This window comes from Stylophora pistillata, chromosome 13 (genome assembly GCF_964205215.1).
Source record: "Stylophora pistillata chromosome 13, jaStyPist1.2, whole genome shotgun sequence".
Lineage (NCBI taxonomy): Eukaryota > Metazoa > Cnidaria > Anthozoa > Scleractinia > Pocilloporidae > Stylophora > Stylophora pistillata.
Window position 1 is genome coordinate 207501 of NC_142531.1, and position 15320 is coordinate 222820.

Consider the following 15320-nt stretch of genomic DNA (forward strand, 5'->3'; position numbering starts at 1 on the left):
AAGACGCAACTATCTATCTAGTAAGTAACTTCAGTTTTATCCACTAGGTTGACAATATAAATTGGCCAGAGCAAAAATTTCCAAAGCCAACACCCTGGGCACCAGCCCCCTGTCAGAGGGAATGAGGGAACATACAGAAAATGGAGCCACACCACCAGTGAGAACATGGTGATGAGAAAAAAAGAACGAAACAGCCCAATTGTTAATTATATGCACCCAATATGGCAGCATCAAAGTTTTGTGCTCGTTTTTTACTTTTTATTTCTGTTAGCAGTTCTTACATTTTACCGGCTCTGTTATTCTACAAAATAAATCTTGAAATTACCATTCTTGTGCTCTCAGAGTTATGAAGAACGGCTAGAAACTCTTTCCTTACTACCTATTAGCTACTGGCATGAATACTTGCCGTAGATATGTTACTGTTTTTTAAGATTACCCATGGTTTGGTGGATATAGACCCTACAATTGTTCCTACTCCCCATTCTACAAGACACACGATCGTCGGCCAATACAACTTTACTAAATACTTTGTACCTATATGCAAGACCTCGACCTTTCAACGTTCATTTATTGTACGAACAATAAGAATCTGGAACACATTGTTTGACGAGCTTAACTTAAGTATGAACAATGTGAGTGACTTTAAACGTGTTTTGATGTGTTATTATTCGACCGCACTTTGAGAGATCTATGACATTGACAATTCCAGGACTTATAAGACTATTTGTACAAAATGCAATTCATGTCGCAGCCTGAAAACAATACTAACTCTAGGTTGCTCTTAATTATTAATTATTGATGTGATCGTTTTACCATAATATTTTAATACTTTTGGGACCACAGTAATTGGCTATCGCTGTTGTGGTTGCCTGCCCGTTATTGTTATTGCTATTTTATTTTATCCGGCTGTGTTATAGGTTATATGTATTGTTGGCAAAGCTAATTAAATAAAATATTCGAACGTAGTTTTTAAACAACCAAAGATTGCTACACTGAGATCTATTAGTCATGGACAGCCCCGCAACAACATTAAATCTGGTGCACGCCTTCCATCAAGACTGATATGCACGTGGACTAAACATGGATATTTATGCTACCTTCTGCCTGGGAAAGATATTACAATCTATATGGATGTTGAGCTCAACCCTGGGCCTGTCAACACTCCGAGAAATCATGTACACAGCAACATTTTTGCTTTTTCACGTCAGATCAATCTATCAACCTTGATATCTACCAAAGACAAGAATTTGCCAAATTTCTTGCTCTGGTATGCCATCACTGCCAATTTATTATCCTCACTTTACATGGTCAACAGTTTCCCCAATACATTGTGCTTGCTCTTTTGGATCTTATCAATGTTATCGAGGCAGGAGAAGCGGGAAGAAAGTTAAGTTACAAGAATCAAGAAAGTCATTTAATATACAATCCATTATAACACCTTCTTGACAAAATCATCAAAAATTTGCATCTACTGCATCAATGCAATCTGTCAACAACATCATTTGCATCCTGCTGAAGTCAGCGCATTTAAATTGTGGCCTTAAACTGTGATTTTCCGTATGGAATGCACGTTCGATAAAGAATAAAATTTCCTCGTTATGTGATCTAGTAATATTTGAACACATTGATATTTGCACTGTCACAGAAACATGGCTTACAGGAAATGATTGTTTTGCCACGACTGACCTGATTAACACTTTACAAGATTATAATGTTTAATCTTCCAAGAGCCACCAGAGGTGGCAGAGTTGTGGTTATTGCACGAAATGGACTTCAAATCAAGAAAAATATTTCTTCGGTATTCTTGTCCTTCGAGACCCTTGCTTTGGCCATTACATCTGGAAATAAACAATTTCGTCTGCTGACAATTTATCAACCAAGAGCAACAAAGAAAAACAAACTTTCTACACCGCAATTCTTTTCTGAGTTCTCGAAATTTCTTGATGAACTGATTGCTACGCCCAACAAGCTCATCCTGGCTGGCAATTTCAACATTCATGAAGATAATCCCACAAACTCTGAGGAAGGAATTTCCTCAATTTGCTTGATTCGGCTGATCTTCAGCTACACGTTGAAGGTCCAACTCACCGTGATGGTCACACTCTTGATCTTATCATCACTTGCTGCGCTGATAACCTTCCTGAACTTCCCTCTGATCACAAACGCCTGCTTTGCAACATTGATCTTCCTTGCCCTGCTCCAACCCGCAAGAGTGTAACATATCGAAAATTTCGGAATGTTGACATCAAAAAATTCAGTGAGGACATTGCCACCTCGTCACTCAATAACCTTGCCGGAGGTGATCTTCACATCATGATTGATGAGTACAATGAGATACTGTGCTCTCTTCTCAACAAACATGCTCCATTACAGTGAAGAGAAATAATTTTGAGGCCACATGCTCCTTGGTTCAGTGATGAGCTAAGAGAACTTAAAAAGTAGAAAAGGCAACTTGAGAGAAAATATGTAAATACCAACCTGACAGTTCACTAACAAATTTATCAAATGTTACAAATGTATCAAACGATATGCTCAGAATACACTAAACACATCAAAGCTGCTAAATCTGACCAATTCAGGAAGAAAGTTGAGGATGCAAGTCACGATCAGCTGCTCAAGCTTGTTGACAAATTTCTTAATGTAAAAAAGGCTCCAGTCTTGCCCAAACACAAATCAAACAAAGAACTCGCTGAGAGATTTAGTGAACATTTTCAGATGAAAATCGCCAGCATTCAATGTGAATTATCCACTAGTTCATTATCAACATCAATAATTGAAGATCATGAAACTTGTCCTGTGCGTCCACTGTCATGCTTCCAGCCTATGTCATCAAACGTGATAAAATGCTTTATCATGTCATCAAACACGAAATCTTGCCAACTTGATTCTGTCCCAACCTGGATTTTAAAACGCTGCATTAATCAACTGCTACCAGCACTGAGTCAGCACTACTTAAAGTGTTTAATAATATCAATACTGCCATTGATAATCAACACGAATGTGTCCTAGTCCTCTTGGACTTATCAGCGGCTTTCGATACAATCGACCACAAAAATACTTATCAACCAATTGGAGAATAAATATGGGATTTCTGGCCTTGCCCTTGAATGGCTAAAGTCATATCTTCAAGAATGACCTCAATGTGTTGTAGTTAATGAAACTTGCTCCGATCCAGAATGTAACTCTTTTGGCCTTCCCCAAGGTTCTGTACTCAGGCCCTTATTGTTTTCATTGTATTATGGTCCTCTTGAAGATGTTATAAGAGCTCATGGGATAGATGCCGTGATATAAGCTGATGATTCTCAGCTCTATATCATAATAAGGCAGAGCAATCGTCATGTTGCCTTAGAACAGCTTGAACTCTGCATTGATGATGCTCTATGTTGGAACACGCAGAATGGTCTTAAATGCAACCCAACCAAGACTGAAGTCATTCACTTCTACTCTCAGTTCACACCCAGTGACAGCATTTTACACCTCAAAGTTGGCACTGCTATTATCGAACCAGTAAATGAAGAGAGATATCTCGGCATCACTCTAGACTCTACCCTCACTCTTCGCACCCACATTAACAATATATGTTGCTCCAGCTCATTATCTTTACATGAACATAGTAAAATCAGGAAATTTTTATATCAGAAAGACACCGAAAGGGTCGTTCATGCCTTTATTTCCTCTAAACTGGATTACTGCTTGTTTTTTGGCTTGCCCTCTTCTGAAATACAGAAACTTCCAAGACTACAAAATTCAGCCGCCCGACTTATTACGCAAGTGAAAAAATTTGAATATATTACTCCAGTCCTCATTAATCTACACTGGCTCCCTATAGAACATCGTGTTATTTTCAAGCTGCTTCTCTATACCTATAAAGCACTTCATGATCTGGCTCCTGATTACTTGGAAAATCTGTTAACTCTCTATACACCTGTCTGCTCTCTCCGTTCCTCAAGGTCTATTAATCTGTCTATCCCAAGATTTAGAACCTCTACCAATGGCGACAGATCCTTTGTGTGTGCATCCCCTATGCTTTGCAACAAACTTCCTGATTTTATAAGATACTACAAAACCTTACATTCCTTTAAAACCAGGCTCGAGACTTACCTTTTTAAATCGCTTATAATTTGCAGTTAATTTTTATCTTATAGTTGTACTTCAAATCTTATGTAAAAGCATTGAGACTCGCGTATAATGTGTTTTAAGAACTGTAATTATTATTATTATTAATTGAAAAGTGCCTGTTGACAACGTGCGGATCAAGATAGTGGCCTAAAAGATAAGTTGTATTTTCCACTGGCTGAGGAACAAAATAAGCGGTAAATATTTTCTCACACACCTCTGGGGCCTGGGCCCGAGGGTTTGTTTTTGAGTCACGTGCTCAGTATATTTTATCAGTTGCTGTTTTGCTGTCCGCCATTGCTGATGTGTATTTTTGAGCTCCAGTTCCCACCCAAACCTTAGTTGTTGGCTTTTTTAGGCTTTTTTATGAAAAACTGAAAACACACAATCATTCAAAGAGTTGTTGATAACCATTCGACTCGCCTTCTACTCTATAGACGTTATGTTGACGACACTGTTTGTGTCTTACACAATGAACAGGATGCGATGTCATTTTTTGATTACATTAATTCACAGCACCCCAACATAAAATTCACTTTAGAAAAAGAGCATGACGGTAAACTCTCCTTTCTTGATATATTTATTGACAACTCTTCAAATGATTGTGTTTTTTCAGTTTTTCATAAAAAAAAAACCTACACTGGTCTCCTAACAAATTTGTTCAGTTTTATTCCATCATGCTACAAAATTGGCCTTATCCAAACTCTCATTGACCATATCTACAAAATCAACAACACCTCTTCCGGTCTTCAAAGTGTTCTTAAGAAACTTTCCGACACTTTAAAACGTAATTCTTTTCCTTCGCATATTATTGAAAGAACTCTCAAGCGGTATCTTGACGGGTCCTCCTCTCAAAATAGCCGGAACATTGATGACAATAATACACGTTACTTTCAACTCCCTTTTGTCGGCTATTATTCTAAAATAGCGAACCTTAACTCCGACAACTCACTAAGCGCTTTTGTAAATCAGACCTAAATAACAAAATAGTTTTCACTTCTTTCAAAATTAAAAACATGTTCAGTGTTAAAGATCGTACTCCTGATGCTCTGAAATCCATGGTAGTTTATCAATTTTCTTGGGCGGGATGTAATTCCTGTTATATTGGCGAAACTAGTCGCCACTTCTCTACTAGGATAAAGGAGCACACGGAAAGCGATAAAAACTTGCATATTTTTAAGCATTTTAACACATCTCCTTCTTGTAAGAACAAATACTCCCTTTCTTGCTTTAGTATTCTGGATTCTGCCAACAACTCAATTGATTTAAAACTCAAAGAAGCTTTTTATATAAATAAGATCAAACCTGAACTTAACAAACAATTACAGCATTATAACACTTTTCTAGCATTTTAGTTCACACCTTTAATTTCATGTTTGTTGTCACACTGTAATTAGTACCCGCTTTTGTATTACATCATACTGTAAATATTTTATTAATCTACTTGTCTGTTATATTCGTTCCGACGAAGGGCTAACGCTCGAAACGTCAGCTTTTGTAATCATTATGGTGGCCAGTTTACCATTTCAACTTTGTTGATATATCCAAATTATTTCGTTACTCCCACCGACGCAGCCCCAAACAGCTTCTTTCGAAACTATCAGCCTTTATTCATTTGTTATATAATTACTCATGTTCAGTTACTCATTGATTGAAAATGGTATAAGCATGCCAAAATATGTCTCTAAAAAAAGTTGTATATTTCTTACAATATTTATCCTACTTGCTACTACTACAACCTTATGGAAAGAACATACACTCTGTTGGTTAGATATTCTTTGTTAAGACTGTCAGTCTAGAGTCTTACTAAGCTTGTAACTGTTTTTTAATATTACTGTATGTTGCCTACATTACGTATAATGCTAGGCTGTATTGGTTTTAGAAATAAAAGAGTCAGTTGATAGTGGTCAGCTGGACTATGGCTCCCAGGGGTGTGTGAGAAGTCTCCATTCCAGAGTTCTGCATCCCTCCAAACTGCCAAGATGCAAGGAAAGGCTGCAGACCACCATGCACCACCCAGAATGACTAGGGAGATCAAAGTACCAACCAACTAGCCTGGATGCACCCCCACCAACAAACCTCCCCCCCCCCTTGCCACCAAGACCTGTATAATTCCTTTGACCAATCTAATACAAATGTCAAAATTCTCACCTGTGGCCAACTCTGGTTCCAATATTTCTCCTCCTCACAGTTGTCATGTTCTTTGTGAGGTAGCTGGGTACTTCAGTTGGAGAAGTTGTGAGAGTTCTTGATTCCTGTGGAAACAATTCAATATTCTATAAACAGAACAAGTCATGAATCAAATCACAAAGGCTCATTAAAAAAAAAACTGAAAAAAAAAAAAAAAACCGAAACGGATCCATCCGTCCAAACAGACCTGGAAAAAGAGAAGGTAACCCGTTGTTTTGCCCACCATTCGTTTCGCTAATGACCAGTTTACTTATGTCTTAGGTTGTTTTGCCAATATCTAAGGTCACATTAGTAGCATCTCCTAGTTTGTTTCGCTAATGTATTACAAACTGTTTAGTGATTCCATCAGCCAAACTCGATTGACTTCTAATCAATCAAAGAGTTGCAATAGAGTCACATCAAGAAAGATAATTTCATACAAGTCAATTTGATACAACTCAAGTCTTTTCAGAACAAAGTAAAGGATAAATTTTGAGGTGCATGGTGCAGTAAACCAAAGTGAACCTACAAAGCACTGCAACTAAGTAAATCCTATGCTATTATACTATGCTTGCCTCATATAGGAGGCAGTAGCCACAAAAAAGGATTGTGATTTCTAACCTACCTCATCCACATTCACATAACTATCACAATCAACATATGAGAAAAGTCTTCTATTTGGTCTTCCACCTTTTTCCCTTCATAAAAAATAATAAAAAATAGTACCAAGATAAGTCAAGTAAGCGATATGCCAGGGTTATGTAATATAATATTCTTGATTAGTTTACAGAAGGCTTCATTGTTTACATTTTGTTTACAACAGGTCTCATAGTAGCATAAAACTCCTACATGAGTTAGTTCTGTTTTAATATACAATTCAAACATTAAATGAGGAATCAGTTTATCAAGTTTCATCATTCCTGGGAGAGTGCTACTGAGATCTAAAACAACTAGCCTCTGAACTGCAAATAACTGAAATGCTATCAGTTGACAACTTTCATACACCCTACAAAACAGCAACTGAAAATTTCAACCATGTACTTTATTTAGAGTGGCTGTCAGCCAATACCTGGACCCTCATCAACGAGAGGAAACAGCTGAAGAACGACACCAACCAAACCCAAGACCTGCAATGGAAGCAAGATCTATAGGCCCAGTACCGAGAGTTGAACCGACAGGTCAAGAAAAGCACCAGAGTGGACAAGAGGAGCTTCATACATGACCTCATAGAAGAAGCAGAAACAGCAGCTGGCAAAAGAGATATGAAGAGGCTGTATGATATCACAAGAACACTGTCAGGGAAGAACGAGGCCCCATCAAGACCAGTGAAAGACAAAAATGGTGAGACAACCACAGATGAAGCCAAACAGAGAGTAAGATGGGCAGAACACTTCCAAGAGATTCTCAACAGACCCCCACCTCAAGTCCCAGCTGACATCCCACCAGCAGCAAACCAGCTAGCAGTGAGTATCAATCCACCAGCCAAGGCCGAGGTCAGCAAAGCCATCAAGTCCTTGAAGTCAGGCAAGGCAGCAGGCCCAGGTGGCATTTCACCAGAAGCACTAAAGGTGGACATCCAGACCCCCACAGAGATAATCCATCCCCTCCTGATGCAGATCTGGGAGAACGAGCACATCCCAGATGACTAGAAGAAAGGGGACCTGTCATCACGCAACAACTGGCGTGGTATCATGCTGCTCTCCATCCCAAGCAAGATCCTGACAAGAATAATCCTGGAGAGACTCAAGAAGGCCCTTGACAAAATTCTACGAGAGGAGCAGGCAGGTTTTTACCAAGACAGATCCTCCACAGACCACATTGCCACACTGCAAATGTGTAGTTCCAGAAAATATTCATACCTCCCCCATGGAGGGTTTTCTGTTTAGGACCCCCCTTCCCCCAGGAATTTCCATTCCAGAGGGGTAGTCAAGGACTCTCCTCCCCCTTGGAATTTCCATTATTTTGAAATATCCCTCTGGAAATATTATTACAAATCACTTTCTTAAGAGAATGATGATTAACTTGCTTGAACCCAAACTAAACAAAGTCGCGGATAGCATAAATGGCGGCAAAAGACATGATCTTTGCATAGAATGACAAGAACTTATTTCATTGAGATAACAGTAAATTCTGAAACAACATATCCTAGATATTGGAACAGATTCTCTGATAAATTTATTACTAACAAAATCAAAAGGTTCAGGCCTTTTATTATATGAAGGTGTTATTTTGGTCACATTGAATGTAGTTGAAACTTGTTTAAAATTTCCTGATGTCCAATGTCACCCACGCAACAATTAAGCGGTCAAAAAGGAATTATTCTGTTTTGTTAAGTCAACATCTTAAAAAGATTCATTTAATTAGGTTCTTTTTCCTAGAACACAAACTTTATAATCTCTTAAATAGATAATGTAAGAAGTCCTGGTGTTTTACATACTTTACCTACCATGGGCATCCAGTCTATGGAGCGGCAAATGAAGCCTAAAGTCGTATATAAGAACGATCCTTCGCAGTAAAGCACTATTTGAGCAATAGTGGAAATCAGACCTGAAAAAAATTTCAGGCCTGTACGGGATTCGAACCACTGACTTCTGCGATACTAGTGCAGCGCTCTACCAATTGAGCTAACAAGCCAACTGGGAGCAGGCCATCAAATTAATTCGATATAAACCCGTAGATGATAAATCGAACAACAACAAACATATGAAACATATGAGTGAACTGCGGTTATGAGACGTATATAAGAACGATCCTTCGCAGTAAAGCACTATTTGAGATCATCCGTACTAAGCGAAAAACAAGAAAAAACCAATCCTATTTTGGGCATGGTCTAAACAGAAGTAAAAAACACAATAATGTGTCAGACGAAACTGGGAATCTGGTGATGAGTCTTGTTCGTCTGCCATTTTGAGTTTCAAAATTACACACCAACCAGACTCATTCTTCTGGAGGTTGAGGCGCTAGCTAACTTAAAGAGGAAACAGAAAAATAAAATCATTTGATGTTAACCTCATCGCAGTGGTAAGTAGCAATTATTTTTGTTTCCAAACAACGTAACGTAAGTATGTGCTTCAAATCGAATGGGTCACCCTTTGGAAGAATAGCTTCCCATGGAACCCCCCCAACCCCTCGGAAATTACTGCCTTTGGAACCCCCCTCCCCCTCGGAATTTCCAATGACCTTCCGTGGGGGGTATAGATATCTTCTGGAACTACACAATTATCATTGAGCAGTCGCTGGAATGGCAGACCCCACTGTACTCAGTATTCATTGACTTCCAAAAGGCATTCGAAAGTCTGGATCAAGACATCATCTGGAGACTCATTCAACACTACGGCTTCCCCCCCCCAGGTTCATTTCCATCATACAGCAACTGCCATTCTGCCAAGTCATTCACGAGGGGAAGTTGACAGACATATTCCAGGTACAGACCAGTGTTTGTCAAGGCTGCTTACTATCACCGACCATCTTCTTTCTGGTAGTCGACTGGATTATGAAGCAGACAACATCAGACAAGAAGAGCAGCATCCAGTGGACTTTCACCAAATAGCTGGAAGACCTAGACTTCACTGACGACATCAGCCTCCTCTCACACAGACATCAGGATGCACAGGAGAAGCTGTCCTGTCTAGCCGAAGAAGCTGAGAAGACGGGCCTCAATATTAACATCAAGAAGGCAGAGGTGATGCGAATAAACAACAAGAAACAAGACCCCATCACACTCCACAACAAAGACCTGAATGAGGTGGAGAAGTTTGTCTACCTGGGCAGCGTCGTCAACAAAGATGGAAGGAACAGACAAGACATCAAGAACCGGATCAACAAGGCCAGACATGAATTCAACACCCTCTGCCCCATTTGGAATTCTTCAGCCCTCTCCCTCCACAACAAGATCAGAACCTTCCACACCAACATCAAGTCTGTCTTACTGTATGGCTCTGAAACATGGAGAACTACCAAGTCAAACACCCACAAGCTGCAGACCTTTATCAACAGATGTCTGAGAAACATCGTCAACATCAGATGGCCAGACATCCTTTTCAACGCCGACCTCTAGGACAAGACTGGTCAAAGCCCTATCAAAGTGGAGATCAGAAAAAGGAAATGGGGGTGGATTAGCCACACACTCAGGAAATCCCCCTCAAATGTCACCAAGCAAGCCCTTGACTGGAATTCACAAGGAAAGAGAAAAGTAGGAAGACTGAAACAGACGGCACAGGAGCACTGACGCAGAGGTGAAGGCCATCGCAACAACATGGGCACAGCTGAGGAGGACCTCACAGAACCAAGTGCGTTGGAGGTGTTGTTGCGGCCCTATGTTCCTCAGGGGACCAAAAGGCTTAAGTCACTTCATTTAACACTACTTAGGAGAAATATACCACCACCCAAACACCTGTAACAACATTTCATTTGGTAATTTAGGTTAAAGAAAACAAACCTTCCCCTATATCTTGATTAACATACCGTAGCTTTATTATTTCTGCATGATACTTCTGCTCCAGAGGTCCAAAACAATTGGTTAGATCTCCATAGAGTTCCATCTCTCTCTAATGGTTTGGAACAAGAAAATGAGTAAATTTAAATTCATGTAGGACTAAGTTATAAGGTATTTGTCATTTTAAAAACTCAACCCATCATTTGAAATGTGTATACATCTACGGCAGCAAAAAAAAAACTGATTGTACAGGATGAAGAAAGTTAGGTCTTAGTCAAGCCATTTAGCCCATTATTAATTGCCACTAATAGTACAAACCTGAGAGAACATCTTTTGTTGCCAATAAAACATAGATTCTTCTGAATCTTGGTCAAGTGGTTTACCTTGGTCTATTTCAAGTATAAAAGCTAAAGTTAATAATTACCACCAATTTAATGATTACCACAATGAAATAGTACCATTTGAAATAAATGAGACAGTCCTTGCATGTCAGAGCCTCTTTGAAAAAAAATTAACTGACCATAGGTCAGAATGGCATGCTAAGAAAAATGAAATAACTAAGATATGCACAAGTGATCATGACAAAGAAAAATAACGCGCATCTTTCTAGATTCACGAGTGCTGGGTGGCTCTAGTCTTCAATTCAAGTCTAACAAAAGCTAAGACAAGCCAAAAAACACTGCTTCTTCTGCCCTCTTGGGTCACACACAATTAATTTGACAAGTGGCCTTGTCAGGTCATAATTACCAACAAAGCTAAGTTCACGGATTTATTACGAATCAACTTAACGGCCTGCTCCCAGTTGGCTTGTTAGCTCAATTGGTAGAGCGCTGCACTAGTATCACAGAGGTCAGTGGTTCGAATCCCGTACAGGCCTGATTTTTTTCAGGTCTGATTTTCGCTATTGTCTAAATAGCGCTATCTACTGCGAAGGATCGTGCATCATACGTATTTATATACCGCAGTTCAAAATATATGGACTTCATATATTCATTGTAACTGATTTACCATCACGGGTTTATTACGAATCAACTTAACGGCCTACTCCCAGTTGGCTTGTTAGCTCAATTGGTAGAGCGCTGCACTAGTATCGCAGAGGTCAGTGGTTCGAATCCCGTACAGGCCTTATGTTTTTTTTTTTTTTTTAGGTCTGAGTTTCGCTATTGTCTAAATAGCGCTATCTACTGCGAAGGACCGTGCATCATACAAAAGCTAAGTTCGTCCTTGACTGGGTTCCCTTCTCAGGTTTTAAGAAAACTTTCTACTGTATATACCACTGTACAGGAGTGTCACGAACCTCGTCTCAACTCCTGCATTTCCAAAGCTTCTCCGGCGACTTCAGCACCTTGATCATTTATGTTCTGCTGAGAACCAAATTTAAACTCTGGAAGATAACTCGCTGCTGTCACTCGCCTTAAATTCACCCTTTGAAAATATCAAGAAAACCAGCTGACTCGCAAAACGGCTCGCGTTGAAAAAGTAAATGCATCTGAGTTAAATTAAAATGATTTTTAAATGAGCTATTGGAAGTAGAATATTGTCGTACTTCACAACAAAGTTCTTTGGGGGATCTAACGAGCGATAGTAACCAACTCCAACATCTTCCATGAAATCCGCCATATTTGTTTCTCAACTATGACCCAGGCTCATGGCGACTGCTCTGTCACGGAAGAAATCATAGTTTGGCGCGTCAAAGTAACATCAACCAACATCAACCTACACGAGGTACATCTTCGGATTTCTCTTACGAGGACGTCACGTGTACCGTCGGATTGTACCTGAGGTTGAGAAATATAAGGTAATTTGGCGAAACAATTTCGTTCTTGTACGGTCTGGGTTATATTCATGTACTTTGTGTTAACCGATGGAGTTCGACTTACTCATTTCCAAGTGTAAATTTCAGTAATCGTGCGATTTCTAGAAAATCAATCGCATATTTGTTGTATTCGGCGTTGTGTCCACGTAAGTACCATAAATAAACGTCTACCGAACGGAGGTCACGCTGAGAGCTAAAATCAACAATCGGTTGTAATCACCCGATTAAAAACTAGGAACTTCTACTCGGCTAAAGTGCTCTGCAAACTAACGTTGAAAAGTATTGCTTTTATCAGCTAAATGCAACTAAACTTGAATCATGGCATTACACTATTTTATGGTTTTCTAAATAATTTGACAGAAAGTTTCAAAAAGTTACTGTAAACAACTACCAGCCAAATACTCATTAGGAAACTTATTTACAAGATAACTCATCGTGTAATAATTGGCTATTTGTCAGAAAAATATGTCAATGCAGGTGCACATTACAGACTTACAGTGCGTGATGACAAAATGTAGAGGATTGTTATGGCTTTTTCTCACCATACAGACCAACAACCCACGATCATGGTCATATCTTTGCTTAAGAATTTTCGTTTAGGAGAATAAATAAACAGATTCAAGGGTATCCGGACAACTCGCCCCTAGGACAATTAGCCCCAGACAACTCGCCCCCGATCTTCAGACAACTGGCCCCCAATATGAAAACACCTGTGTTACGTTGGACAAATATATTTTTATGCTCATAAAGTGATAATTCATTGAAAGAAGAAGAAAGTTTGTTTTTTAAAGTACATTACGAGACCGAGACTTCCGCTTGTAGCGATCGATTGTAACGTTCGCGTGAACACATGAACGTGACCATTTTGTAATCCAGCCACGTAACATAGTAAGTAAGTAAGTAAGTAGACTTTATTGGAGAGGGTGACACTTGACAGTAACTAAACTGATAACCTAATGGCCCCCCTACTGTTTCCATATTGAGGGCCAGTTGTCTGAAAGTCGGGGACGAGTTGCCTGGGGTTGATTGTCTAGGGGACGAGTTGTCTGACATTCGATTTAAGTTTATTGGTTTTGATTGACATTAAATGTGTCAACAGGTGTTTGATTAGCATGGTTTTGAACTAATTACTAATCATCTCTACGGGCATTACATATATTTATACCAGGCTTTAAACCAGTCCAGCAATTTAAACTAATCTGCAGGTGGAAATAAGCTTCAAATAAACTCAAACAGTTTCCAATCTGCAGCACTATGTTATGTACTATGCAGTCATGGATGGTTAGTAATCTCGGCAACTGATTGCAAAAATACAAGGAATTTTTAAATATAGTATTTAACCTTTTCACTCCAAGATCTGAAAGTTAATCCTCTGAACTAATACCACACATTTTCTGTGCTGACTGGTCCTGAGAAATTTGGAGTTATATCAAGCCTACCTTATTGATAAAGGCTGATAGTTTCTAAAGAAACTGTTTGGGGCAGCGTCGGTGGGGGTAACGAAATAATTTGGATACATCAAAAAAGTTGAGATGGTAAATTGGCCACCGTAACGATTACAAAAGCTGACGTTTCGAAACGTCAGCTTTTGTAATCAATACGGTGGCCAATTTACCATTTCAACTTTGTTGATATATCCAAATTATTAACTTATTGATAATTTTCTTCAATCTTGTAATCTGTCTGCCTTTGAAAGTTTAAGAATAATTTTCATACCGATCACTCCTAGGAGCCAAAAATCTATTGATTTGCCTCCAATTTATATGATGCATTCTCTATTAAGTTAAACGTATATTGGGACAAGTATAAGGACCCCCCCCTCCCCTCCTCGAAATGTCATCAGGTATAGCGTTTTGCAATTTTTTTACAATAAAACACTGTGAAGAAACTCTTATACTAGGGCTTGACAGAGAAACCGAACTAGCTGTAGCTAACGTTTAGCTAAGGTCGGCAAAGCTTTCTTAAAACTAAAAGATACCAACGACCGATTGTGGTTCTTACCTCCTTTATGTGGATCATAATTCCCCTCTACTAACTATGCGTGGATGTTAGTCCCCTGCGCGACCTCCATTCGGTAGATGTTTATGATACTTGCATAGATACCGTGTCGAATACAATAGATATGCGATTATTTTTCCCGAAATCGCACGATTACTGAAATTTACACTTGGAAATGAGTAAGTCGAACTCCATCGGATTACACAGAGTACATGAATATAACCCAGACCGTTTAGGAACGAAATTGTTTCGCCAAATTACCTTACATTTCTTAACTTCCGGTACAATCGGGCCGTACACGTAACGTGTGACTGCAAACAAAGTCAGGTTTCAACACGCGAACGCTTTAAAATTTATTTACATAACGGTTGATCGTGGTTGCTGCAAGGAACAAAATAATTACAAGCTAGTACAAGAAAGTAGAAGGAAAAGAAAAAGGCAAACAACAGAGGAAATGCAATCGGACAAGGAAGAAAAGACACTTACAAACGTTGTATGACTTGAAGATCTTGGAAAAACTTAGAGTTGAACGCGGTAGAGAAACGATGTTAACTTAACGAACTCTGATACTTCACATGTTCAATTTTACCCAGAAACTTGTACAAAAGAAATTAAACAAAGAAAAATTATACGAAAAACCTAACTGGATACAAATCACCGTGAGTGAAAAGAATGCGAAAACGATAAGAAAAATGTGAAAGCGTGCTCGAGGAATCTCAGGAAAAATCATAAATCTGGACTTACGAAAAAGAGCTGAAGCTGTTTGAAAAATTCAGTGATTACTTG

The 15320-nt window shown here is 39.1% G+C and overlaps 1 protein-coding gene across 1 annotated transcript in view; it reads right to left on the reverse strand.

Annotated features, from left to right (window-relative positions):
- Nucleotides 1-12425, reverse strand: part of LOC111334655 (tectonic-like complex member MKS1) — a 25399-nt gene extending 12974 nt beyond the window's left edge. Inside the window, exons 1-6 of the mRNA XM_088743220.1 lie at nt 12267-12425; nt 12018-12145; nt 11039-11109; nt 10750-10832; nt 6911-6983; nt 6268-6371 (exon numbers count right to left, since the gene is read on the reverse strand). Of these exons, the coding sequence (XP_088599346.1) occupies nt 6268-6371; nt 6911-6983; nt 10750-10832; nt 11039-11109; nt 12018-12145; nt 12267-12340 (533 nt within the window). The 5' untranslated portion in view covers nt 12341-12425. The remainder of the gene's footprint in view (nt 1-6267; nt 6372-6910; nt 6984-10749; nt 10833-11038; nt 11110-12017; nt 12146-12266) is intronic.
- Nucleotides 12426-15320: the final 2895 nt, after the last annotated feature.